This window comes from Lolium rigidum, chromosome 3, assembly GCF_022539505.1.
Source record: "Lolium rigidum isolate FL_2022 chromosome 3, APGP_CSIRO_Lrig_0.1, whole genome shotgun sequence".
NCBI classification, from domain to species: Eukaryota; Viridiplantae; Streptophyta; class Magnoliopsida; order Poales; family Poaceae; genus Lolium; species Lolium rigidum.
In genome coordinates, this window is record NC_061510.1 from 313,739,286 (window position 1) to 313,763,531 (window position 24,246).

The 24,246-nt window shown below is 43.6% G+C and overlaps 2 protein-coding genes across 3 annotated transcripts; one reads left to right on the plus strand and one right to left on the minus strand.

Annotated features, from left to right (window-relative positions):
- LOC124696876 lies at positions 1-3,751 on the plus strand. The gene is made up of 3 exons (XM_047229543.1): positions 1-777; positions 1,500-1,622; positions 3,693-3,751. Exons 1-2 carry the CDS (start codon positions 1-3, stop codon positions 1,614-1,616), a joined length of 894 nt encoding a protein of 297 aa, XP_047085499.1. The 3' UTR covers positions 1,617-1,622; positions 3,693-3,751.
- A 14,165-nt stretch (positions 3,752-17,916) lies between these two features.
- On the minus strand, positions 17,917-23,796 carry LOC124703734 (transcription factor PHYTOCHROME INTERACTING FACTOR-LIKE 13-like). 2 transcript variants are annotated; one of them, XM_047235963.1, is made up of 8 exons: positions 23,456-23,796; positions 22,497-22,617; positions 21,633-22,383; positions 21,459-21,560; positions 21,288-21,353; positions 20,913-21,194; positions 20,671-20,806; positions 17,917-18,272 (listed from the first exon to the last, which is right to left on the minus strand). In XM_047235963.1, exons 2-7 carry the CDS (start codon positions 22,550-22,552, stop codon positions 20,672-20,674), a joined length of 1,392 nt encoding a protein of 463 aa, XP_047091919.1. In that variant the 5' UTR covers positions 22,553-22,617; positions 23,456-23,796; the 3' UTR covers positions 17,917-18,272; position 20,671. The 2 variants fall into 2 exon arrangements, with proteins under 2 accessions (XP_047091919.1, XP_047091918.1); XM_047235962.1 differs by having other exon boundaries at positions 21,459-21,563.
- Between the last annotated feature and the right edge of the window lie 450 nt (positions 23,797-24,246).

Genomic DNA, 24,246 nt, shown 5'->3' on the forward strand with positions numbered 1-24,246 from the left:
ATGGCGGCGTCGACGAAACCTCCGTTCCAGTCGGCATGGCCGAACCTGCCGCTGGATCTCCTGGGCGACGTGCTCTCCCGCCTCCCTTCCCTCGCCGACCGCGTCCGCCTCGGCGCCGTCTGCCGCCCGTGGCGCACTGCCGCCAAGCTCCTGCCCCCGCCCCCGCCGCAGCTCCCCTGGATTGCTCTCCCTGACGGATCCGCCTTGGACGTCGCCAACCAGAGACGGCAGCGTCTGTGTGTTCCAAAAGGCGACGGCCCTTGCTACAGCGCCGGCGAGAACATGTTCTTCATCCACCACGACGACGGGCGGTGCTCCTTGGTCAACGGATTCTCCGGCGCGGCGACGCCTCTCCGCGAGCTGGCCGGCGCTCTCCTGGAGTCTTGCAAGGTAAAAGCCTTCGACGACAAGTTGGAGCGTAAGCTGTACCCGGATATGCAGATCAAGAAGGTGGTGGTGTCCTCGGCGGCGCCATCCTCGCCGAACCATCAACATCCACTTGTGGCCGTTCTAGTCAGCGACTCCTGTTTGTCCAGAGTCCTTATTTCTACGTGCCGGCCGGCCGGCGAGATCAACTCGTGCGTTGTGACGCGAGCCATCCTCCTCATCGTCGACATCGCCTTCTTTCAAGGGAAGTTGTACGCGCACCTCCGATCGTTCGAAGAGCTTGTCGCCGTCGATCTCGGCAGTGGCTGCCTCGACAAGCCGACGCCGCTAGGCGTCAAGCACGAAGTGAATCTGACCTCATGGATTTGGCCTCCTGGCCTACCGGATCAGGTACAGGATCTTCTCGGCATTTACTCAAATAATTCCCTACGAGATACTATCCAGCAGGATCGATATCTAGTGGAATCCGATGGCAAGCTGCTGATGGTGAGGAGACGTGTCCCCGGAAGGCACCGCCACCTGACTAGTCGGTTTGAGGTGTTCGAGGCTGTCCTCAGCGACGGTCCCCGTCGTGGCCGGTGGAAGAAGGCCGAGAGCCTCGACGGCCGAGCGCTCTTCGTGAGCACGCCGTGCTCCAAGTCTGTCCGTGCTAGTGATGGTTATGGAGCCCGAGCAGACTGTATCTACTTCGTGCTCAACTATGGCGACCCCCTTCTTGATTCCGGGGTGTACAACGTGGTAGACAAGACGATCATGCCGTTGATGCCACCGGTGCCACACGCGCGGAGGGCAAAGCTAACGTGGCTTAGGCAGGGGTCTCCGGCGTGGTTTTTCCCTGTACAAATTTAGACCTCTTCCGTGTCATCATGGCTGCTAGTGTTTCTTTGGCTAAACTTTTCCCATTACATCTTTGTTTCGTGTTAGCAGTAATAACACTGATAATAACTTGAGCTGAACACTCGTTGAGTAAAACGACATTTCAGTACAAGATGTGTCTCGTGTTGTATATTGGTTCTGCACCAGTTTTGATTTCCCATGGATGACTGTTCGTTGGTCCTCTCCTTCAGTCACCAATTTTTACGGAACTTGTGATATTTATGATTTGTCTGCAGTTTTACGGAACTCAATTTGCTCAGCTGATTTTTGATGGAATCCTGTTTGTGGGAACGGGAATTCACCGGTGTACTGCTGTTATGGATGGCTGGGTGAAGTGTCCCTTTTTCTTTTAAATGATGGTACTGCAATATTCAAGCAACTCTTTTAAATGCAAGTGTTTTCTTGTCTCTCGGACATGCTCACTCTATTTTTTGTGCAACACATGGATGTATTGGTCTTGGATACTTATAATGAACCTGACATATATATTCTCAAATGATCCCTTTCTTCCAAGATATGTTGGCACATTTTCGTGCAGTTTTAACTTCCTGTAAGAATCCTTTAAGTATTCTAATGTTAGATAATGCTATAGATGCTGCACCCAGGCCCGGCCCTAACTTTTTCGGGGCCCTTGGGCAAAGTCGACAAAAGGGCCCCTTAAGACCAATATATGTGTACACATAACAAGATATATAACTATATATATGCATACTTTTACTTTTTTACATATATTATGATAGAAATACTAATAAAATAGTATAAAAATATAATAAGTATTTTCTACTTGTTTGATTACCTCAAATAAAAACCAAATTACGACGACTCCGCGGACAATTATGCTTCAATGCTTCACAAAAAGCTACTTCGCACGTTCCTAGTTGCAGAATCATTGAGAACAATTTCAAGATCAATATTGTTCAATACATCCTTCTTCGCCATTACGAGTATCAGATGAAGGATGTAAACTTTATTACTCCATGTTATCCTCGCTAACACTATCATCAAGATCTGCAATTACATTCAAAAAAATGTATTTAGTTACTTACTTACATTTTGCAAAACATGCTGCTAGTTAGTTACTTACATCCGAGGATTGTTCATTGACCTCGAGATCTCCTTATGTATTATCCTCATCATCTTGTCCAACATCAGGCATTTGCTTATTTCTATTGACAACACTATTTTTATCTGGAAAATACTTATTTAAAGCACCTCTTTGAGATTCAATAAATTTATATCTAGCTTCCTCTTTTTTCTTTTTCGCAATACCACACAACTATTTTGGCATTGTAACACCCATAGTGGTGCAAGAATTTACATTAAATTAAAACCCTAATTAAGAGAATAAGTCATGGATTAGATTAAGAAAGACAAGAGGCATTTAATTGAACTCACAGAGAGGCAGGACAGCAGGCTGCCGATTAGCGATCGGCCAGAAGGGGCGCAGGACGAGGCGATTAGGGATGGCAAGACGCGGAGCCAGAGACGAGGAACAGATGAAGAGACGAACAGTCTCGTGGGCTGGCGAAAGACTCGCTCGCTAGCGTTTCGTTCTTTTCTAGCTAGGTGCCTGGGCCTGTTCACATGTACTCTACTAATTCTTTTCAGACCCGTATAGCAAAGAAATACCTCCGATCTTGGGCCCCATCTGGCCTGGGCCCTAGGCGGCCGCCCATGGCTGCCATGGGTCAGGGCCGGCCCTGGCTGCACCAACATATTTATTGGATGCAAACTGCGTGTAGTACATCAAATAAATTCTAGATTGTGATAATCATCACACAATTTCTGCATATTACGTTCACTCATATAAGTGGCATCATATCTTGTGTGAGGTGCACGAGCCCTGTTTGTTGAACTTTACTAGATGATATCATATTGCGGACGGCAAAGGAAAACTGCACGGCAAAGGCTACGTTGCCGTGCAACTAAGCTGCGCGCATGGCAACGCCCAAATCCTTTGCCGTGCATCGATTCTTTGTCGTGTGGCGTGTTGGGTCATTGCCGTCCAAGTTTCTTGGCCGTGCGCTTTCTTCAGACTTTGCCGTGCGAGGTTTCTTTGCCGTGCGCTTCGTTCAGATTTTGCCGTGCGTGCTGCTTGGTGCGCACGACAAAGAAGTCTTTGCCGTGCATGGGCGCACGGCAATGATTTGCTGCACGGCAGCCCATGTTTTTCCGTAGTGGATGATGCCACACAAACTTCTGATGATTTCAGTCATGTTTGGTATTTTGAGGACTTGGCGTGAGCCTTTGATTTGATCATTAAAACAATGATTATCCAAAGAGTCAAAATAATTAGATTAAGGAGCAGTACTATAAAGGGAAACATCATAGGTGTTCAAAAGCGTGTCATGCCAACCTGAATAACAATATCATTTCTTACCTTTTTGTCATTTTATGTTCTGCAGTTCTAATGTGATCCATTTATGCAGCTCTGGTTGAAATTTGGAAGAAAAGGGACATAAATTTATCTGCTGAAGCCTGGCGATAATAATAAAGCAATGCTGCAACTTTCTTTGTGGTATGACTGTCTCTGGTGATAATGCATTTTAAACCCATAGTTATATATAGGACATGTTAAACACCAAATCTGGTTCCACCTTTGAGTTTGCACTGAAGTTACTTGAATTTTTTTTATCCTATTGTCAAGAGTTCGAAACCTAAATAAAACCGAGTCAACATGCACCTTTTATTGTGATGGCTCTACATCAATCCACTTCGGAGAAATTGGAAAGATCTTTGACACACCTTGGATATCATGGTTCATCTCTCACAAGCACACACAACGACTGAGCACACATATCATGGTTGCATCCAGGTTGTGTTTCTTGTAAATTGTTTTGTGCTCTCCTTCTATAAAGATACGGCACGCATTTTGTGTGCTCGCGAAAAAAAAATCATTGTCATCCACTTAAATAAGTATACATAGGTTGTCTTAAAGGAGACCACTCTGCCTTTATAATGAAATAGGAACCAAGAAGTGTAGATGCAGCTGACAACATGTTATTGATCTTTTCTTTGGGAGATCACTCTTATTACTACCTCCATCCTTCCATGTACATTTGTGTCCACCAAGGTTTTACCAGTGTTCCTAATTCAGGGGGCACAAGAAACTGAATTTTAAATGGTAGATAGAGGAAAGCAATAAGCTAGACTATAAACGAAATCTTATGAGTTAAAGTCATAGATATTGATTTTTTGAACTGATAGTCGCACAAAGAGTTAACCCGCCGCCTCCCTCTCCCGCCCCCCTCCCGGGCGGCGGCGGAGGCTCCTCCTCCCCCCGCGCCCCACAACCACCCGTCGCCCTCAGCCGATGCCGCTGCCGGCCGCGGCCCTGGCCTCGGCCCTGGACCCCGTGCTTCGGCCCCGGCCTGGCTCTGGCGGTGTTGGCGGCACCCCCTCCGTCAAATCGACGAGGGAGGGGGGGAGAGGGTTTCCACGGCGGCGTTCCATGGGAGGTGATGTAGCGCCGGTGGAGGAAGCCGTGCGGCACGACTACTTGGCTGGGGCCTGAGGCTCTCCGTCGGTAGCCATGGAGGATTCGGTGGAGCGGTGGCGGCCTCCACCCCCGTTAACGGTTCGGCGGCGGTACGCATGATCCACGTCGCTGTCCTCTTCCTTGGTGATCCGACAAGAGGGATTGGCGGCGTGGGGGCTACTGATCTTGCTTTGCTTTTTGTGGCGGTCATCGGGTTTCTCGCATGCGAGGATGAGGATCTTCCGGAGGTCAGTTTGCTTTAATCTAGCTAGAGAGTTGTGTTCCGGAAAGCTCCGTTGGCGAATGGAACAAGACATCTTTTGCCTGCAGTTTGCTGGATCGGGTGGTATTCGGTCGCGCGCACCCATGTTTTTATTCCGACCGTTTGGTTCTGGAGGGAGCAGAGCGAAGCTCTATTCTGCGTTGACATCAGGTGACTTTTTGGTCCATGGTGAAGTGAGAAGAAGGAATATCATGAAGGCCGGATTGGTGGACTGGCTAAATGAGGTTCGAGACTCCGTGATGCAGAGGGATCTTCTTGGCGTTCTGGGCTCTGCAGAAGTGGTATGCATGTGGGGGCGGCAACACAGGGAGAGTTCAGAGTCTTACCTCACAGGGTGAAAACCCAAGGTCTGGCCATAACTGGTTGTGCCTAGCAATGTTCTTGTTGGAGGCATTGTTTTGAGATTGGGGACTATCTTCAGGGTGAAAACATAAGACCTTTGGTCGGACGACAATGGCGCTGATGCACTGTTCCCTTCTTGGAGGCATCGCTTTTGGAGAGTCTGTTCCCTTCTTGGAGGCGTTGCTTTTTGAGGTGTTGTCATGGTGGTGGTTATATTGCTATTGCTAGGTCTAGAAGATTGTAGCGGGACTTTTATTTCTTAGTTTCTTTACTCATTTTTTGGATGTGTGCATCCGTACTGCCATTAGGGTGGGGCGTTGTTGCAGAGGCTGGGTGTAATTGGTATCTTTTGATATAATTAATATATTCCCTTTATCTAAAAAAGATATTGATTTTTGTGCATAGTTAGTACATGTATGTGTAAAAGATAGGAACATTTGCGCCATCTCACTCGCTCGAACTTTCGAGCAAATTTACTTAAAAATTTGGTAGATTTGGAGAAATACTTGCTAATACTTCATAGTTCAGAGGTTGTAGGATGCTACTAGGACGGGGCCATAACTTTAGGCCATGCCAGTCTGACTTGAACTTTATTTCACCATTTGTGTAATTGTGTGGTTATATCCTTTTCACGATGAATTATCCGTAATTTAATGTTCTTCCAAATCACTTCACATTATGTTTCCTTTTGTAAGGCAAAATCCTCCTATTACCTCCAAATTGGTCGTGGTTTCTGTAATTGGCATGCAGAGTGTTTTGACTTTGGTCATTCTTGGGTGCAAACACCATTTCAGGCTTGACTCCAGACATCATTTCTAGGATGGATGCAACGATGTACATCGTCTATGTCTACTTTCCCATCCTGGCCAAATAAGGATTTCCATGACTTTGGTCATTCTTGGGTGCAAACACCATTTCAGGCTTGACTCCAGACATCATTTCTAGGATGGATGCAACGATGTACATCGTCTATGTATACTTTCCCATCCTGGCCAAATAAGGATTTCCATAGTAACAAGGTTCTTTCCATTTTCGTACACATATATAGTTACCTTGAGGACACAAATGCTAAAGTACAAGAAAGGTCTAAGGCTCTTACATCAACGACAGCTGATTTAATACAATATTGATGTGTAAGCAGAGAGTAGGTTGTTGTATGCATATTTATCTAGAATTCTCTCTCACTATCTCTGAATATAGTGCACTATTATTGTGTAAACACAAGGTTTGTCCAAATTAATGCAAGACTAGACTCTTTCTCACCTTTATGCTTGCAAAATTACAATCCTATGACTTCCCTATATGCTCAAGTTCGCTATAAAGTTCTACGTGAGTGAGATATTTTGCATTCAGATATATAGGCTTATTATGAGCCTCAAGGTGCATTTTTCGAACTACAGGTTCCATGCTAATCCCTGTGATGCATTTATGCAAGGGTTCTGTCTTGCAAATAAACAAACTTCAGTTGAAGGTTTACATGCAAAATATGAAGCGCGGATACTTCGCTTGTCTGCTGTACCGGTATCGAATACTGTTCGGATACAAGATACTGTATGGATACTTTCCGATATGTATCCCGTACGTATCTGCTAATTTTTGAATAAAAAAAATTAAAAAAATTACAGACACATGAGGGATACCCAAGGATACTCAAGCGTTACTCAAGTGGTACTTGAGCCAGCCACTTCCCATTCATGTTCTACCACTGATCCTTCCACTCCACTCCACCCCCATCGAACGACGGCGATCGACGGGTCTTCTTCTTCCTCCATCTCCTATTCCCCTTTGGCCATCTTCATCCATTGCTTCACACACCATTGATTTTGATCTCTGAATTCGTTCCTTCTCGTTCAGATAAGCAATGACTAGTGCTAGTACGTCTCCATCAAACAGACCTTCGATTGGGAGCTCGAGCTAGAGCATGTACAACGGTAACAACAACAGGAAATAAAGCCCAATTACTAGCCATTTATCTTGTGATTTCTAGAGATGAATTTTAATTCTTTAATTGTTGAAATATCTATGCTGGATGTGGAGGAGAATATCCACATCCATGTTAATCCTATGAGGAATATTTAATTTAAGTATTTTTAAAAATATTTAGATATATATGAAATGTATCCCTTGTCGTATTGTGGTATCCCTGTATCGCATATCGGATACGTATCCAAGTATCGGTGCTTCCTAGCTTGCAAATAAACAAACTTCAGTTTTCCGCTTATGTTATGTGGTTTTCATGAGTTGTTGGCTTCAGTTGACATGTTCTTATAATAACTTGGAGGTGTTATGGCGTTTAAACTATTTAGATTTCGTTTGGTATAATGTCTTTACTTGGTACATACAGAAGGCTTGATTTTATACTTTGTTCCTCCGGTTATCAAGTACTTTGTTTTTCTATGTTCATTATAACTTGAACTGTATGAATGTGAACTCATGTAGAAGGAAGGAGAGTGTCTCCTCGACTGGATAGATGTCGGATGCCCGAATGATGGCAAAGCTGAGCCTTCTACAGGGATCTCACCAATGACGCTATTCCTTAAAACAGTACATGAAGGCAAGAAAATCGGACCAAGTAGAAAGAATCAAGATGATTGCCTTGTTCTACCGTGTTTTTAGTCTATGGTTATTACCAAGTGTGCCTCCTGTTTTAAATTAAATTGTACTGTTTCATTTATGTTTCATGGTATCCGACGGTGTAATGAAATTTATGATGAGAAACAAACTTACTTGATAATATGCATGTTAATACACCAATGTGTCCTCATGGTTTCTCTCACAGCCAGTTTGAATATTAGCGGAAGTGACAACTAGCATTATTGTAGAAGTATGCAACAGGCTCTAAAAAAAGACCATTGTTTATTCTAAGCCACATTCGGCAAGGTGTGTCGTCGTGCCAGATCTTGCTAGTTATTTCCATCTCTCAACAACTTGATGTCCAAGATAACACCAACTTCTCTAAGATCTTTCATCTTGAAACACCAAGATAGGAGTGTTTTGGCCTCCTCGATCACTTTGATACTTGTCCCAAAAACTAGTATACCATACACATACAAACATAGGACACCCCCTTACCCGCACCATGGCGGTAGTACACACATTTGCTGGCTTAATTAGCAACAAAGCCACATATGTCAAAGTTCTTTTAAACTTTCCATTCCATTGTCTCGGAGCTTGTTCGAGGCACACAAAGATTTCTTTTAATTTGCACACCTTTATTTCTTGACCTTCTAGCACATAACCATTAGGCTTCCATGTAAATTTTCTCGTCCAATTCTCAATTTAGGAAAGTTGTCTTAATGTTCATTTGATGAACGAGAATGCACTATGAGTCAGCCAATGACAATAGTACACGAATTGTGATCAATCTCACCACATGTGAGTATGTATCGAAGAGATTGTCGTCTTCCTTTTGGGTATAACCTGCTACAAGCCGAGCCTTCTACTTCTCAATAGTACCATCAACTTGAATCTTCTTCTTAAACACATAGTTACATCCTACAGGGTTTCACGCATAGGGAGGTTCTGTCAACTCCTATGTTTCATTAGCTAAGATAGAATTCATCTCACTGTGAACCACTTCCTTGCAGTAGCCCGCGTACGGAGATGCAATGGCTCCTAAAATGGTTGTGGAGTGTTATCCACGAGGTACATAATGAAGTCATTACCAAAAGACTTTGCAGTCTTTCACATCTTTCTGCTTGTGAGGACTTCATTGTGATCCTCACAGAATCTGAACTCTCATCGTTAGAATTTTCACCAAAGTCCATAGGATTTTCAGGAATTGGAACAGATATTTAACTAAACATGTCACACATAAATATATCCTTAAAGAATGTTAGCATCTGGACTCACGGATGGTACCGACATTCATGTCATCCATTACAGATTTCACCACAAGAAATCTATTAGAAAAAACTATAAATCTAAACAATGTCAAGTCAATCTTACTAGATATATAATGCAGTGTGCTTGCATACTATGAATATATAATATCATAGTTTTTGATATTTTCTCGATAAACTTAAGCAAACTTTCCACAATTTGACTTTTGATAAAATTTACTTCCTCCATTCCAATAATTAAGACGTATAACTTTCCACGTTAATCTTCTGACAAGTATTTCATAGTTGTTGATAATTATTTCTATAAAGTCAATCAAACTTTGTACTCCCTCCCTCCAAAAATAAGGGTCTCATTTTTTTCCAGATACGAATGTATCAACTAAAATGTATCTAGATACGTTTATATCTGGACAAAACTAAGACATTTATTTTTTGACGAAGGGAGTACCGAGACTTGATCAAATTTAGGTTTACGGAACGGATTTAGTACTCTACGTGGTAAGGGACAGGCACACTAACGATACAAAAGATTCATTGATCAAGAGGAGGCACAGCTAAGCTAGCTTTGCATTATTGATGTGGTCCTCGCAAAAAATGCTGCGAGGATGCTTCCTTCACTGTACTGTACCTGCATCTTGGGACTCGTTTGGTGCATTGCCGTCGTTGCACTGCGTGTTTTGCATCCAGAACCTTCTGTTTCCTCACTACACGGTCAGGACTTCTGCATCCTCAAGTTCAGGTATGTACGTGGATAGCATTATAACCCCACTCATGGTTCTTTTCAGCCGTAGCATGGAGCAGAGACACACACAGGCGCCTGACTCGGGCTTTTGTCCCGTTTGAGTTTGGAGAGGGCGAGATATATATTTGCCGATTCTCACATGGGTGCTCAGCTGTTTTCTGTGCAAACTCTCATCAAATTCGTGCGAAATAGCTGCATTTCAAATGGTGCCTAACAAGGAAAGGAGATGGAAACAATCTCATCAGTCTGAAGTCTGAACTCCGAACCACTACGTAACCTGTCGTTGATCCATTGATATAGCAACCGTTCTGATCTTAACTTCTCACCAGTCTGCAGGAATTCAGGAACTAGGATCTACACGATAATAGGCGCAGCAAACCTGAAACTCCAATTGTGTACCTTCACGGGCTGAGAATTCCCGGTCATCATTCTAGTTGTGTATAAATAACGAAAAATTGCAGAAAACTGCTGATAAGTCAATAACGCAAACTGTCAAGAGAACAATGCAAACCTGAACAAGGAATCGAGAATTAAGCTATCTACTTATCTAGTAACAAACTATAACGATACGGTGGTAGAACTAGATGAGAGCACGGCCTGTCATGTAGGGGCAATGTAGCACCTTGGCTTGGTCGAGGGTAGATTCAGCTAGCTCCTGCCACTTTTGTTTCTACACTGAGCAAACCTTGTGCCTGGGCGCCTGGCCAGCATGGCCAAAACTTATGGATCAGAAGTTCCAACCGCGAACCGGGAAGATCCATAAGAGAAAAACATCCAGCCGCCAGAGTACATGGAGAAAGAGTTTAAACTTGTGGCGCACGTTGTCCCACGTACTTGTGTGGGTCATGCACATCTAGCAATCGTCCAGCAGCTTTTTTTTTTTTTTTTTTTTTTTTTGCCCAGACCCCTACCTAAGGACTAAGGTGAAGCTCGATCTTGTCTTCTTCTTCGCGTCGCCGTTCGGAAATTAGAAGTCTCCAGAACATTGACAGCAGAACCCCATGTCAATGATTGTGCTAGCTAGCTCTGTCATGCTACATATATGGAGGGACATGAGGGTTTACGTTACGATGCACGGCCGGCGCCGGATAGAGCTGGCTTTACATTGGAAATGGAACGGGGATTCTGTCAGCCCAGTCATGCAATCAACCAGCTGGATTTCTATCCTGCGTCGAAGGCAAAAGCTTAGTGGGAAGTCAGCACTCACCGTACCAGCGCCCGCAACATGTATGTAGCTCTTCACCCTAGCACAAAGTTCACGAGTAAGAGGGAGCTTGCTTGTCGAAAATACACAATTGAACCTAGGTCCATTGGAACCCGTTTTACTATAGCCGCCAAAAATCGTATTTGTAGAGCTTCAAAAATTGCAAACAAAACTTTTGCATATAGAAGATGCGCCATTTTTTATACCGAAATTCAAAAGTATGTAGCTTGAAGAAAAATGACAAGTTTGAGATGAATAGTATGAAGGAAACTCACCCGCATAGTAATTTCTATAACTTAGGGGTAATCGGGTTCAGGAGTGTACCTAGGTTGCAAATTGCTTGTGTGCTTATTTTGTCACTCACCAGCGGACAACGGTGTCAGGCTAAGTGCGGATACTGTGCAGGCAGGCAGGCATGTCCAAGATCCCGGCGCAGGAACACGGCGCATGGGTCCTAGGTTAGCTACAATAATTCAGTAAGATATGTTACTTTTGAGTTAGAAAAACAGAAGCTGCATGGCCGGATTGCTCCCAATCATTTGTATGCGCGCCTTTACGGAGAAGCTAGGCTAGTTGCACTGAAATCAGCAGATTCTCCCCACACATCAGGTCGCGCTCGCGCAGACAGCTTGTGGCGATAAGACGATGACATGATTCCATGTCCCTTCCTCCACTGGTTTGGAACAATGCTCCATTCATGGTGGCGCGAAACAGCTCTAGGATCTGCTCACTGTTGCATCTTGCGGTACCACCTAGCCAGCTGGTTTGAAACTGATCCTTTGGCTATCGAGGAATCTTGCAAACACTTTCTGAAGGAGCGTGCTTTCAGAACCCTTGGGGAATAATTTCACAAAAAAGAATCATCCAACAAGACAGTCAGCGGCTTTACCGGCTAGCACTAGGGATGATGTGATAATCGAGTTCGATCCTCAACTTGGTCTTGAGGAACAATACTGTTGTATTATTGGCTTAATATCTACCACCTTTATGGAAGAAACTGGTACCAAATATTTAGAGAAGTCACTCTCGAGTCTCGACTTAGATCGACGCGCGGCCTCATGTCCTTTGAAAAGACATTAGATTCATCACCATTTTGGTGATTATCATGTATGATTGGACTATCCAACCTTACCGAAAGCTAATGTCTTTCTTTAGTTTTATCCTCAACTATACCTCGAGTATACCTTACAGAAATCTCAAAATGATTATCACCATTTTCAGATTTTTAGATATTTTATTATTTAATAAAAATATCTCGAGTTTGATCGAAACCAATAAAATTCCAAAATTATTTGAGTTTGATCCTCAACTATACCTCGAGTAATAGTCTTTCTTGGCTTCATACTGATGACCATCACTGGAGCAACTTGTGAAGTCCTTCACAATTACAACATTTCCATTTTTACATATGAATTGGCGGTAAACTCGTTGAAAGAACCATCAAATTCTTCATCTTTTGAAGGTTACAGAGGCAGGAAGAAATGTCGCCATAAGAAAGAAAAGAAAAGGCACGAGATATGCCAGTAGGGTCTCATCGGGGATGAAGAAGAGTTTTTTTTAGTAGAGCTCGTTTTCACAAGGGGATGGAGTTGGTACTTGTTTTTTAGACGACACATGGCAAGGCGATATGCTTTTGTGTCGGGACTATACATCCTTTTATTACATTAGAGAATAAAAATAAATTTATGTAGTCAATGTTATGTGTGAAGTGTCATTGAATGGTACTTCCAACCGGACCTTAACCGGGGATAGATGGATAGCTCGGGTTGCATTTGGTCCGAAGTTGTATGAAGCTCAATTTATGTCAGGAGACATATATACTTAGATGGTGGTTGGATACTTCTGAATTTTTTCTGTGAAAATCTATGTATGATGACCTAATGAATAAGAATAATAGGCTTCGTTGAAAACATATTAGAAAGTGGAAGGTGACCCTAAAATTAAGGAAATGCACTTTCGATCTCAGGTGCATATGCTCCCTTTATCCAAAAACCAAATTCGAAGATGTTAAAAAACATTAGGTCGCATGTATATCTCCATTTTCTATGTGCGCACATAATGTTTCGCTGGGAACCGAATTTTTTGTTAGTCCTTGAAAAATACATTAGATTCATCATCACTTTGGTGAGTATCATGTATGATTGGACTATCCAACCTTACTGAAAGCCTGAGAATCTTCTTAATTTATGCGAGCCAAAATAATATCATAACAAGAGTACTAGCAATATTAATCACATACAAGAACTAGTCATGTCAATTTCTACGAAGTGTTGAACTAGCACAAATGTGAGTTGTTGCGCGGAGAGGCACACCTAAACCTTACGGCTCCTCTCTCGGTGCAGATTTACAAGAGGTGCTCACTTGTTCTTATGCTTGTAGGGTGAGGGACCAACATGGATTTGGTGAACATGGGTGTAGGCGCACCTGTTTTTAAAAAAATCGAAAATACTATCTAAAAGTTTCATAAAACATTAAATTTAGTTTTTTGCATGTACATATTATGTTTATACTATCTAAAAGTTTCATAAAAAATTAAATTTAGTTTTTTGCATGTACATATTATGTTTATAATTATTTGTGCCAATTGTCAAGTGAAATACGATCATGTATGGTCTACACGAAAAAGTGAAATTTGAAATTAGTATTTTTTTGAACAGTAAAATCAAATCATATAGTGTAATTTGCACATTTTATCATTTTTATGTAGGTCATATACAATCATATTTTATTGGCAAGAGTAAGTATCAAGATACTATGTACATGCAAAAGATTATTTCATTTTTTAAAACTTTTAAATGTTATTTTTTTCAAGTTTTGAATATACGGGTGTGCCAACACCCACGTTCCACTAGATATTTCCGGGCGAGGGACACAATTCATTATATATTGGTCTCAAACCTTCTCCACTCGCTATGCAGTCCTAAAGTTGCACATATTTCAGTCAACCAAATAGGGCTTTGAACTTTTATAGATATTGTATTTTATGATATGGATCAAAACCAATAAAATTTCAAAATTTTTGAGTTTGATCCTCAACTGTGTCTCAAGTAACAGTTTCTTGAATTCTTACTTATCACCATCACCGGAGCAACTTGTGCTCAACACATTTTGGAAGTTCCACAATTACAAAATTTACATGTTTACATATGCATTGGCGGTGTAGTCATTGAAAGAGCCATCGGATTATTCATCTTTACAAGGTTACGGAGGCATGAAAAAAGGTCGCCATAATTAAGAAAAGAAAAGGCAAGAGATGTGCAAGTAGGGTTCATGAGAGGATGAGTATTTTAGTAGCCCTTGTTTTCAAAATAGAAAGCCGACAACACGGTAACATTACACTTTTCAAGTTGATACTTGTTTCTTGGAGCACACATGGCTGGGAGATATGCCTTTGTGTGTCTGGACTATACATTGTTTTATTACATTGCACAACAAAATACATACTTATAATTTATGTAGTCAATGTTATGCGTGAAGTGTCATTGAATGTTAGTTCTTGCCGGGATAAATGGACATCTCTGGTTGCATTTAGTCTGAAGTTTGATGATGGTCAATTTATGTCAAGAGCCAGATATACTTAGATGGAGGTTGAATACTTCTGATGTTTTTCGTGAAATCTATGTATGATGACCTAATGAAAAAGAATAATAGATTTATTTGAAAATATATTTAGAAGTCGAAGGTGCCACTAAAATTAAACCCTATGTACGGTAACATTGAAGGGTACTTTTAACTATGGATAATTTTGCTACTTGAAATTTGAATGGGAATATAATATTTTAATTATCAGACAAGGAGGAAACAATTCAACATATGTTTCTCTCATTTTAATAAAGAAATAAAGGCCGTATGCACCTTTTCGATGCCGAGGAAGGGGTTGATTCCCATTTTGAAAAAATATGTTTCTCTCATACATGCCCTCTTGCTCGCATTGTATGACAGACAGTTCATATGACTTATGCTTATCCTGTCCAACTAATATAAATAATACGATGAGGAGTGATGTTGCGCAGATTGCACGCCGTTGGGAACCCCAAGAGGGAGGTATGATGAGTACAGTAGCAAGTTTTTCGTCAGTAAGAAACCAAGGTTTAATCGACCAGTAGGAGAAAGACGTGACTTCTGAAGGTGTTGCTAGCTGACTTATGTCAGGGCGCACTACCGGCGTCAGAATCTCACCGGTTTTACTGAAAACAAAGGATTAACTGTATAGTGTGGAAAGAGATGTTTGTTTGCAGTGAAATTAAAGAGAACATTGCTTGCAGTAAGTAAAGAGAACATGATGATTTTATCAGTGCAAAAGAAAGGACCAGGGTCCACAGTTCACTAGAGGTGTCTCTCCATAAAGATAAATTATATGCTGGGTGAATAAATTACAGCTGGGCAATTGACAGAATAAAGACCATGCATGACAAGATGATTACCATGAGATTTGTTTGGGCCTTACAACATAGTACACATACCGTAATCCAACTGCGTCTATGACTAATAATTCACCTTCCGGTTATCATCCGAACCCCTTCCAATATTAAGTTGCAAGAAATAGATTATCGCATTAAGCAATGTATGTAAAGTAAACAATAGAATTACCCTTAGATAAAGCATTGTTGTTTTCTCCATAGTAGCAACAACATATCTACAATCTTAGAAGTTATTGTCACTCTTCCAGATTACTAGAGGCATGAACCCACTATCAAGCATAAATACTCCCTCTTGGAGTTACAAGCATATACTTGCCAAAGCATCTACTAGCAACGGAGAGAATGCAAGATAACAAATAACATATGACAAGTATATAATCGATCTGAACATAGTATTCAATATTCATCGGATCCCAGCAAACACAACATGTAGTATTACATAAAGATGATCTTGATCATGATAGGCAGCTCAAAAGTTCTAAACATGAAGCATAAATTGGATAAGATAACCATCTAGCTACTGCTATGGACCCGTAGTCCAGAGATGAACTACTCACGCATCACTTCGGAGGCGGGCATGGCGATGTAGATTCCTCCAGTGATGATCTTCCTCTCCGGCAGTGTGCTGGGAAGAGCTTCAGAACCCTCCCGAGCTAGGGTCGGTGATGGTGGCCGTGACGGAACTTTTCGTGGATGGAGGCTCGAGTATTTAGGTTTTACTCGAGATCGTGAATAAATAGGCGGAAGGGCGAGGTCGGTCGGTGCCTGGGGGGCCCACACCACCCCATGGCGTGGCTAGTGCCTAGGCCGCGCCATGGCCTGGAGTGGCCGCATCGTGACACCACTTCATCTCTCCTCTGGACTTCTTCTCCGTTACGGTAAAATAGGAACTTCGGCTTTTGTTTCATTCAATTCCAAGAATATTTTATGTACAACTTTTCTGAAATACAAAACAGCAGAAAACAAGGAACTGGCAATGTGGCATCTTGTCAATAGGTTAGTGCCGAAAAATGTATAAAAGTGCAACGAAGTGTAATTAAAACATGTACAAATTGGTGTAAACAAGCATGGAGTATCAAAAATTATAGATATGTTTGCAACATATCAGAGAGGTGGTTAGACGGGATTATTCATAAGATTATTCAATGGATCTGTATGTTCGGTTTTGTCTAGCTCGTGGAGGCTCGGATGTCTCTACACTCTGTAGGTGCAACTGTTTAAAAATGGTAGATTGGGATGTGTTGAACCTGTATAGTCGGCGGTCTGTAGCATTGCAATTTGTGCTGCGTAAGTGCGTCATATGTACATTTTCTTTGGTTGAGCTCTGTATACATCCTGTCACTATGTAAACAATTGGACTGAAACTTCGTAATGTGCATCAATCGATGAATAAACCAGGGTTACCCCCTTTTCGAGAATAAGAAATGTGCATGTTGGAATTGTTAGAAAGGTTGTCCTATCACTTTGACAACAGTTCACATACCGCAAGATATTGTGGGAATCAACAAAGAATTGAAAGTGTAACTTACAGATGAAACTGAACAAGATTTTTTTTTTTCCGATATGGGAGCATAGATCCGGTCTCTGCATCAATAGATGCACACAGCTATATCCTTTATTAAAAAAGAGGTCCAAAATGTATATTTATTACAATCATGTGGAAGCTAAGGCTGTGACAAGAATCAGCCTGGAAGTAGCCATAGTATCCCGCTGATCCTCCGGGAGAAGGTATACCCAAAGTTGTATCCAATGCGCCGCACGAAGAATAACCTGCAAAAATTAGTTCCCTTCTATTTATTAAACACAATGTCATTTCTACTTGTCCATATAGATCAACAAATCGTAGAAATACCAATACGAATATGCTCCTTATCCTTATTATTAACCCCATTCAACCAATTACCAAACATATTAGTAATATTATATGGAGGAGGAATGTTATAAGCAAAAAATACCATTCTCCAAATTAATTTTGCAAACGGACACAAGAAAGAAACAACTGATCAATCGGTTCATTATTATCACAGAAACAACGACAACCTATCCACTTTCTCTTTATCAGATTATCCTTAGTAAGCAACACCAACTGAACAAGAAGTTATGAGCGTACACCTACATATAGATCATGGAGAGTAAACTTAGATACCAAAGTTGTACAGGAACAACATTCTCCCTTCATTTTTTTTCTTCCTCAAGTGCTTCTATTGTGCCTAATGAAACATACAAGTGCACAATTTACAATTACTTTAGGTGTTCCTTAGCTGCCAGAGATCATCAATCTTGACAGCTTCCTTTCTAGGTAAATACAAGTGTGAAATCTAATTTGTATTCAGCTCTTAGCTGAGACAAAATAAAAGTGAATTTCATATTAGTAAGAGAGGGGTGTATGTCCAATTGGTAGACAACAATCCCATGTATCATCTGAACAAAATCCAAAAGGTTATATATTGACAATACAACCAGTTAGCTAGAGAGACTAAGGACCTGCTAGACTTTTCCTGCACAAGACACAGCTCCAAAAACAGGTAGAAAGTGAAGAAAGATGCCGGCCGCTTGATTTCCATCAGCGTTTCCTCTGCTCCACCCTGCATGCTGTGAAACCGCAGCCGGAAGCTCCTTTCTTTTTTATTGCCATACTTCTTACTGGATCAGTGCAGCCATGTATATTTTCTTCTCTTAACGTTTTTGGTAATTTCCCTGTCAAAATATGATAAGAAAATCAGTATAATGCCAAAAACATGCACAGATTATCGGCACGTAGAACTCGTTTTCTCTTTCATTGACCAGTGGTTGCTTCTACTTGTTTCCGCCAAAAAAAATGTACTGTATATATGTACAGATGAAGACATAAGAGATATGTACGTAGTACAACCATTGAAAAGTATCCTGATGTCGACAAATTGAGATCGGAACTACAAACCATTGACATGGCTAGGTTAGCTGCATGTACGTTACATGAATTGGCCATAGAAACCTAATTCTTGGCATATGGGAAAATTGTCCGAAAATGACGGATTCTCGCACCAAACACCGAAGCTTATCTTGTTTTCAGATATTTGTTCAGTTAAGAGGGATTTCGTTGGCAAAGAGAACAATTTGCGGAAACAGCCGATAATTTACAGTTGAGATGTAGTTTTCATATGATGGTAACACTAGAACATATGCATGCTGATGAGGTATATATGGCCTAGTTTAGTTAGTGACAGGAGTATCTTTTTTTTTGAGAAACGTGACAGGAGTATCTAAATGGAAGAAGTATGTTAAGATGACGGAGACTTTTTTTTTCAACTTACTCGGGCCGCATGTTAAACAGTCACGCAGGCACATACAAAAGTTCTTAAGAAATCCTACTGTTACCTGGAGTTTATAACTTTTAGATCTAGATTTTTTGTACCAAGATAGTTCAGCCGTAAGTTTCTAGCTCCACCAATGATATGGAAGCAAACTAATTGAAACCTGAAAGGGTACTAACTTTTGGCAGTCCCAAAAGTCAAACTTCCATATATATTATATTTTAAAAAGGAGGCAAGTTTCTTTTTTCTCCGTTGGTCTCCCTTTCCCTCTCTTTTTTCCTTGTCCACAAATATATCCCTTTCCATTATTTATGAGGAGGCAGAGTCAAAATCATATACGTATTTTTAATCTTTTTTAAAAGGTCATCTTTCCAAACGTTTGGAATGAAGCTTTAACAGCTCATTGCACCGAACAAAGCATGTGACAGGTGGGACCGGCAAATGTTTGGTGCAATGTGATGTCTTGTGCATGTTTCCTCCGTTGATTTCACTCAGCTCGTCCTCTGAGATTCGTGTTGCCGGGTTTCACTTCATTTTATTAGTTTTAAGGATTCTAAATCGGACTGATATGCTAAAGAAAAGGTTGAGATCATGCACGAGACCTACCGTACACGGGACAAGGACATTTCTGGATGAGAGTCCGGAAGAGGAATGAAGGAGGAGGAAACAAAAAGACAATAAGCTTGAAGCAAGAGGGGGGTAGCACGTTGGTGGTGCTACGTATAATGAGTTTCCCAACATCAGAAGATAATATAGAGTAAAAACGGTCTACTGGCAAACCCGTTTGTAGGGAGTCCGAAAGTGGGCTAGAGAGCAAGATGTGAGGCAACTGTGGGAGGGAAGGAGAAGAGGGGAGGCGGAAGGGTGGGAAGAGAAGCAATAAAGGGAGTGAGCAGTGGCAGACCTAGAAATTTCTTGAAGCCTGAACAAACATGTTTACGCTTACCATTTTTGAACAAAATAGTCGTATCAAATGACCTTCGGCAAGCCTGGTCGGCCAACCTGGGCCGAAGGGCCGCTAGGTCCGCCCATGCGAACGTGAGGAGCCTCGAAGGGAAGGTTGAGGGTGTTGAGGCCCCGAGTGTCCCATAGCAAAATGTTTCGTTTTGTGAGATATATTTTTTTGTGAGTGCTGAAGCGTGTCATGCTTAAGTTGTTTAACCTTCATCAGCACCCACAGAATTTTAATTCCATACTCCCTCTATTCCTAATTATAATGTGTATAGTTTTTGGCATATAAATTAAGAAACACATATGAAGAGAAAACTACACAAGATTTTGGCGGAATTGATCCTGGATAATTGACATGGTAAAATAGAGGTATTTTTAAAATATAAGGAAACACAAACAAAACCCTACAAAAAATCCACACACAATATACCAACTACTAGCAAACATCGAAATTTGACTAAAACACTGAACAGAACAAGCCTATCCTAATCCACCGCAGTGTCAACTGCGGACTCAGTCGTACTAGCTTCCATCCGTCGGAAGCAAGCGGGGTTCCGTACTTGTCCACGCTTAGTTCAACAGAGAGTAAGGGTGTCAAGTGGGATCCCACTTTTATCTCACTTGTAGTATAATTTGACTTTTTTAGTACAAATTTTGACATCAAAATTTAAACTACATAGTACAAAATAACATCCCACCGGGATCCCACCTTGACACCCTAACAGAGAGTTATCCGAGTTGACACTTGACACAGTGTGCCCCCGCATGCAGTCTCTTTCCGTAGAGAAAAACTTCTAGCACCTTCCCAAGAATGGGAGAAGTATGCATATCAAATGCGAATATCAAATTACCTCATCTTTTGTTCGGATGCGTCGCGTTGGCGGCGGGCATGGCGCCACCGCTGCCGTTCGGCCCGTGGTGTAGCGCCGGATTTTGCTGCTCGGCCTTCGCCCCTAGCGGGTAGTAGCCCAGCCCCTGCGCGTAATGCTGCCGAAGCCGAAATATCGATCGATCTCAGCCAAACAAGAAAAAACGGCGGGAGTTTCGAAAATGATTTTGGCGGCCGGTTGCTGCTGGGACGGACGGAACGAACCTGGTGGTGGTGGTGGGACGGCAGCGGCGGCTGCAGGTGGTTGACGGCGCCGAGGAAGTGCGCGTAGTGCTCCGGCATGCGGTGGCCCGGCTGCGCGCCGGGCACGACCCGCTGCGGCGGCATGAAGGGCATCCGCGCCCCCATTTGGGGGAGGTACTGGTGCATGCCCGGGAACATCACCGGCGGCGCCGCCATCCCGCCGCCCATCCACATCATCTGCACCTGCATCTGCAGCGTCTTCAGGTACTCGATCGCCTCGTCCAGCATCGACGCCTTGTCAGTCTGATCATCCATGTCCATGAAAAACAAGCAGATCAGTTAGCTACTACTAGATGACCTGTACTGGATCAGTTGGTGTCTTTGCAGGACTGGCACCTTGTTGCAGTGGGGTATGAGCTCCTGCAGAGCACGCATCTTCTCGTTGATCCTGTCTCGTCTCCTCTACAAGCGTCAAAAAAACATCAACGGCGTCAGTCAGGTTTGACATTCAGAGAGTTGACCAAGGGAATCAATTCGAGACGAGAAGAATCAGGCGACGCGACACACCCGCTCGGAGAGGTTGTGCACCTCGGCGGCGCGGCTCCTCCGCACCGTCGCGAGCTTCTGCGGCGGCTTGCGCTTAAGGGCGGCCGACTCCGACTCGGCGTCCTGCTTCATTGCGTCGGCGTCAGAACAACTAATGAAGCACGTACAAATAACGCGTTAAGGAACCAGGCGTACCTCGCTGGGACTCTCGGTGGAGTAGTCGGTGTCGAGCCCGCGCTTGCGCTTGCTGCTCAGGTTGCTGGTGCTCGTCGGCTCGGTGCCGGTGGTCGTCGTCGTGGTTGTCGTGGTTGTGGCGCCGCCGAAGCAGTAGTAGTTGGACCGCCCCGACGAGGAGGCGGCGGTGGCCTCGTGGCCCCGGCCTATGGCGTTTGCATTTCCGCTCCCCATCGCCGACGGCATGGCGCTGCCGCCGCCGTAGGCGGTGGTGGCGGCGCGGCCCTGCTCGCTCGCCGCGCCGCGCTGCACCTGCACCTGGTTGCTCCCGCAGAAGCTCGCCCCGATCGCGCTCAGCGTCGACGACGCGCCCTCATCCACCGCCGCCGCCTTCCCCGCCCGGGCCTGGACCAGGTCCGACAGCTCCCCGGCGTTGTCCGCAAGGCTTATGCTCATCGACTGCTGCTGCCTCTGGGAGCTGGACACGTGCGTGGACTTGGGCGGCGGCATCAGTTCGCTCGGCTTGCAGTCTACTTCCCTGCTCGTGTTGTCGGTCGCCCCCGGTGGTGGCACGTCGCAGAAGAGGTCCGAGAAGATGTCCTTGTCGAGCGAGTCGGCGAGCGCGAACGGGAACCACAGACCGGGATCGTCTTCCTGCACCGCCGGCGCAGGCGCAGGCTTCTCTGGCCTCGGTGGAAGCTTCCGGTGGCCCTGGCTCTGCATGACGACGTGGCCGTTGCACCAGAGCAGCTCCATGAGGTTATCGTCCTCCCTGCAGCAAGAGACACACCATGCAAGAAAACAACAGCAGCCGTTAGTGAGGTGAGGCAAGTCAGACATCAGCAGATCACAAACTTCAACGCATTAAGCGATCAAAGCACGAACCCGAGTGGCCTGGAGGCGTCTCCCATGTTTCCCCAATCAGGCACGAATTGGTTCATGGCTCGGATCGTCGATCGCAGCAGCTATGGACTGATGACGAGCTTCAGTTGCAGAGGGCAGGGTGCTGAAGCAGAGGAAACGGCAAGAATGACATCACAGAATTAGTTGCAGGAATAAATACTAATCAGGACTGAGAAACTGTGCTTCATCTGTAGTAGTAGTGTGCGTCATGGATTTGTTTAATCTGACTGATGACGATAACAGATCGCAGCATAAACAAATCGTGTCTCCTGCCTAGGATCCTGGAGCACAGACTGATTTGGCTTCAGATGAAGCAAAAGCAGCCAGCAGCCAGCAGGGCATGTGCGATAGAGCAGCACCACTCCACCAGATGCGGCAAATTAACCAAGGAAAGGAAACAATAATGTTTCAGAAATCCGAGAAATGAAATTTGACAATAAGAAACAAATATAAAAACACAGGGCAACTGGGTTATGCTGGGCAGGCAACGCGTAGAGAAAAAAGCGAGACCAATGATGGGAAAAGGGAAGGTAGATGCAGCATGGGAGGCAAGGCGCCAGGAAACCTACCGGTCATGTAAACCTGCAGAGAGAGGGAGCACATGCAGAAGAGCAGCTAACGGAACAGTGAAAAGGCTTGAGAAAAGGTTTTCCTTGCTTGTTCTTTAATCCACTAATCAATCAAGTACAGAAGACTAACTAGATATCATAGTATAAAAAAACACTTTTTTTTGTTCAGAAGATGCTAGTACAAGTTTAAGAAGCTTTCATCAGCAGTAAGACTAGGATTATATATCCTGTTGATTGGAACCATTGGATAGGGCGAAATCCACATCAGATTGGAAAAGAATTAGAAAAACATGCATTAAGGATGTAGTGGTAGCTTAAAAAAATAAGGAGGAAACAGAGGGAGGGCAGAATCAATTAAGAAACTAGACTAACCGATCTAGCTGCAAGATATGGCCCTCCCTCCCTCCCGGAAGCTAGCTTGTTGAGGACAACACTCGCAGGTCCCAGCTCTCTCTACTATGGAGAATAGAGGGCAGTGGCTAGCACGGCAGAGGTTGAAGCTGAGCAGAGCGGAGCTAGTTGGGAGGAGGAAGAAGAAGAGCGGGCAAGGGCAAGTAGTAGTAGCAGGGGAACATTGGGTTGGCACCAATAGTGGGTTTTAAGCAGCCGCGCAGCATTGTGGGTGAATTGAACTGGATTCCCAGAGACAGAGATGGGGAGAGAAAGGGATAGAAGAGAAGGGAGGAGAGGGAGATGGATGTAGAGGAGACGGAGAGAGACAGGCCGGGAGAGGGGTCCGGAGCGGACAGGGGAATGATTAGCTAGATAGAGGAGGAGGAGCAGACGTGAGTACACCTTGCACCTGCTGCATCGGGAAGGGGAGAGCGAGCGCGCATATATGCCGTTTTGTGCATCGTCCAGGACGGGGCCACCCATCGGATTTTGCCATTTCGAGGGTAACCGGCTGGCGGGTCGCGCTGTGAAACGGCGAGCATGTAGCTTGGGGGCAGGGCCGTACCTGAGAATTCTGGGGCCCTGTACAAAAATATAAAACTATGGCCTCTATAGAGAGAAAAAAGGCTATTATATTACGCAGTATAAGTATTTGCTAGGTTTTTTTTTCAAGAACCCTTGGAATTTGTATGCCTTTATTGTTATCATAATTATTATTACTGTCACATGGAATCCTTGTAAAACTCCTTAATACAAACCTCCAATTCTTG

Excerpts from the sequence above, each read along its gene's own strand:
- LOC124696876 (XM_047229543.1), top strand. The coding sequence starts at position 1 with ATGGCGGCGTCGACGAAACCTCCGTTCCAGTCGGCATGGCCGAACCTG. Across the intron at positions 778-1,499 it reads CTCCTGGCCTACCGGATCAG|TTTTACGGAACTCAATTTGC; the intron begins GTACAGGATCTT and ends ATTTGTCTGCAG.
- LOC124703734 (XM_047235962.1), bottom strand. The coding sequence starts at position 22,552 with ATGAACCAATTCGTGCCTGATTGGGGAAACATGGGAGACGCCTCCAGG. Across the intron at positions 22,384-22,496 it reads GACGCCTCCAGGCCACTCGG|GGAGGACGATAACCTCATGG; the intron begins GTTCGTGCTTTG and ends CTCTTGCTGCAG. Across the intron at positions 21,354-21,458 it reads TGCACAACCTCTCCGAGCGG|AGGAGACGAGACAGGATCAA; the intron begins GTGTGTCGCGTC and ends TGACGCTTGTAG.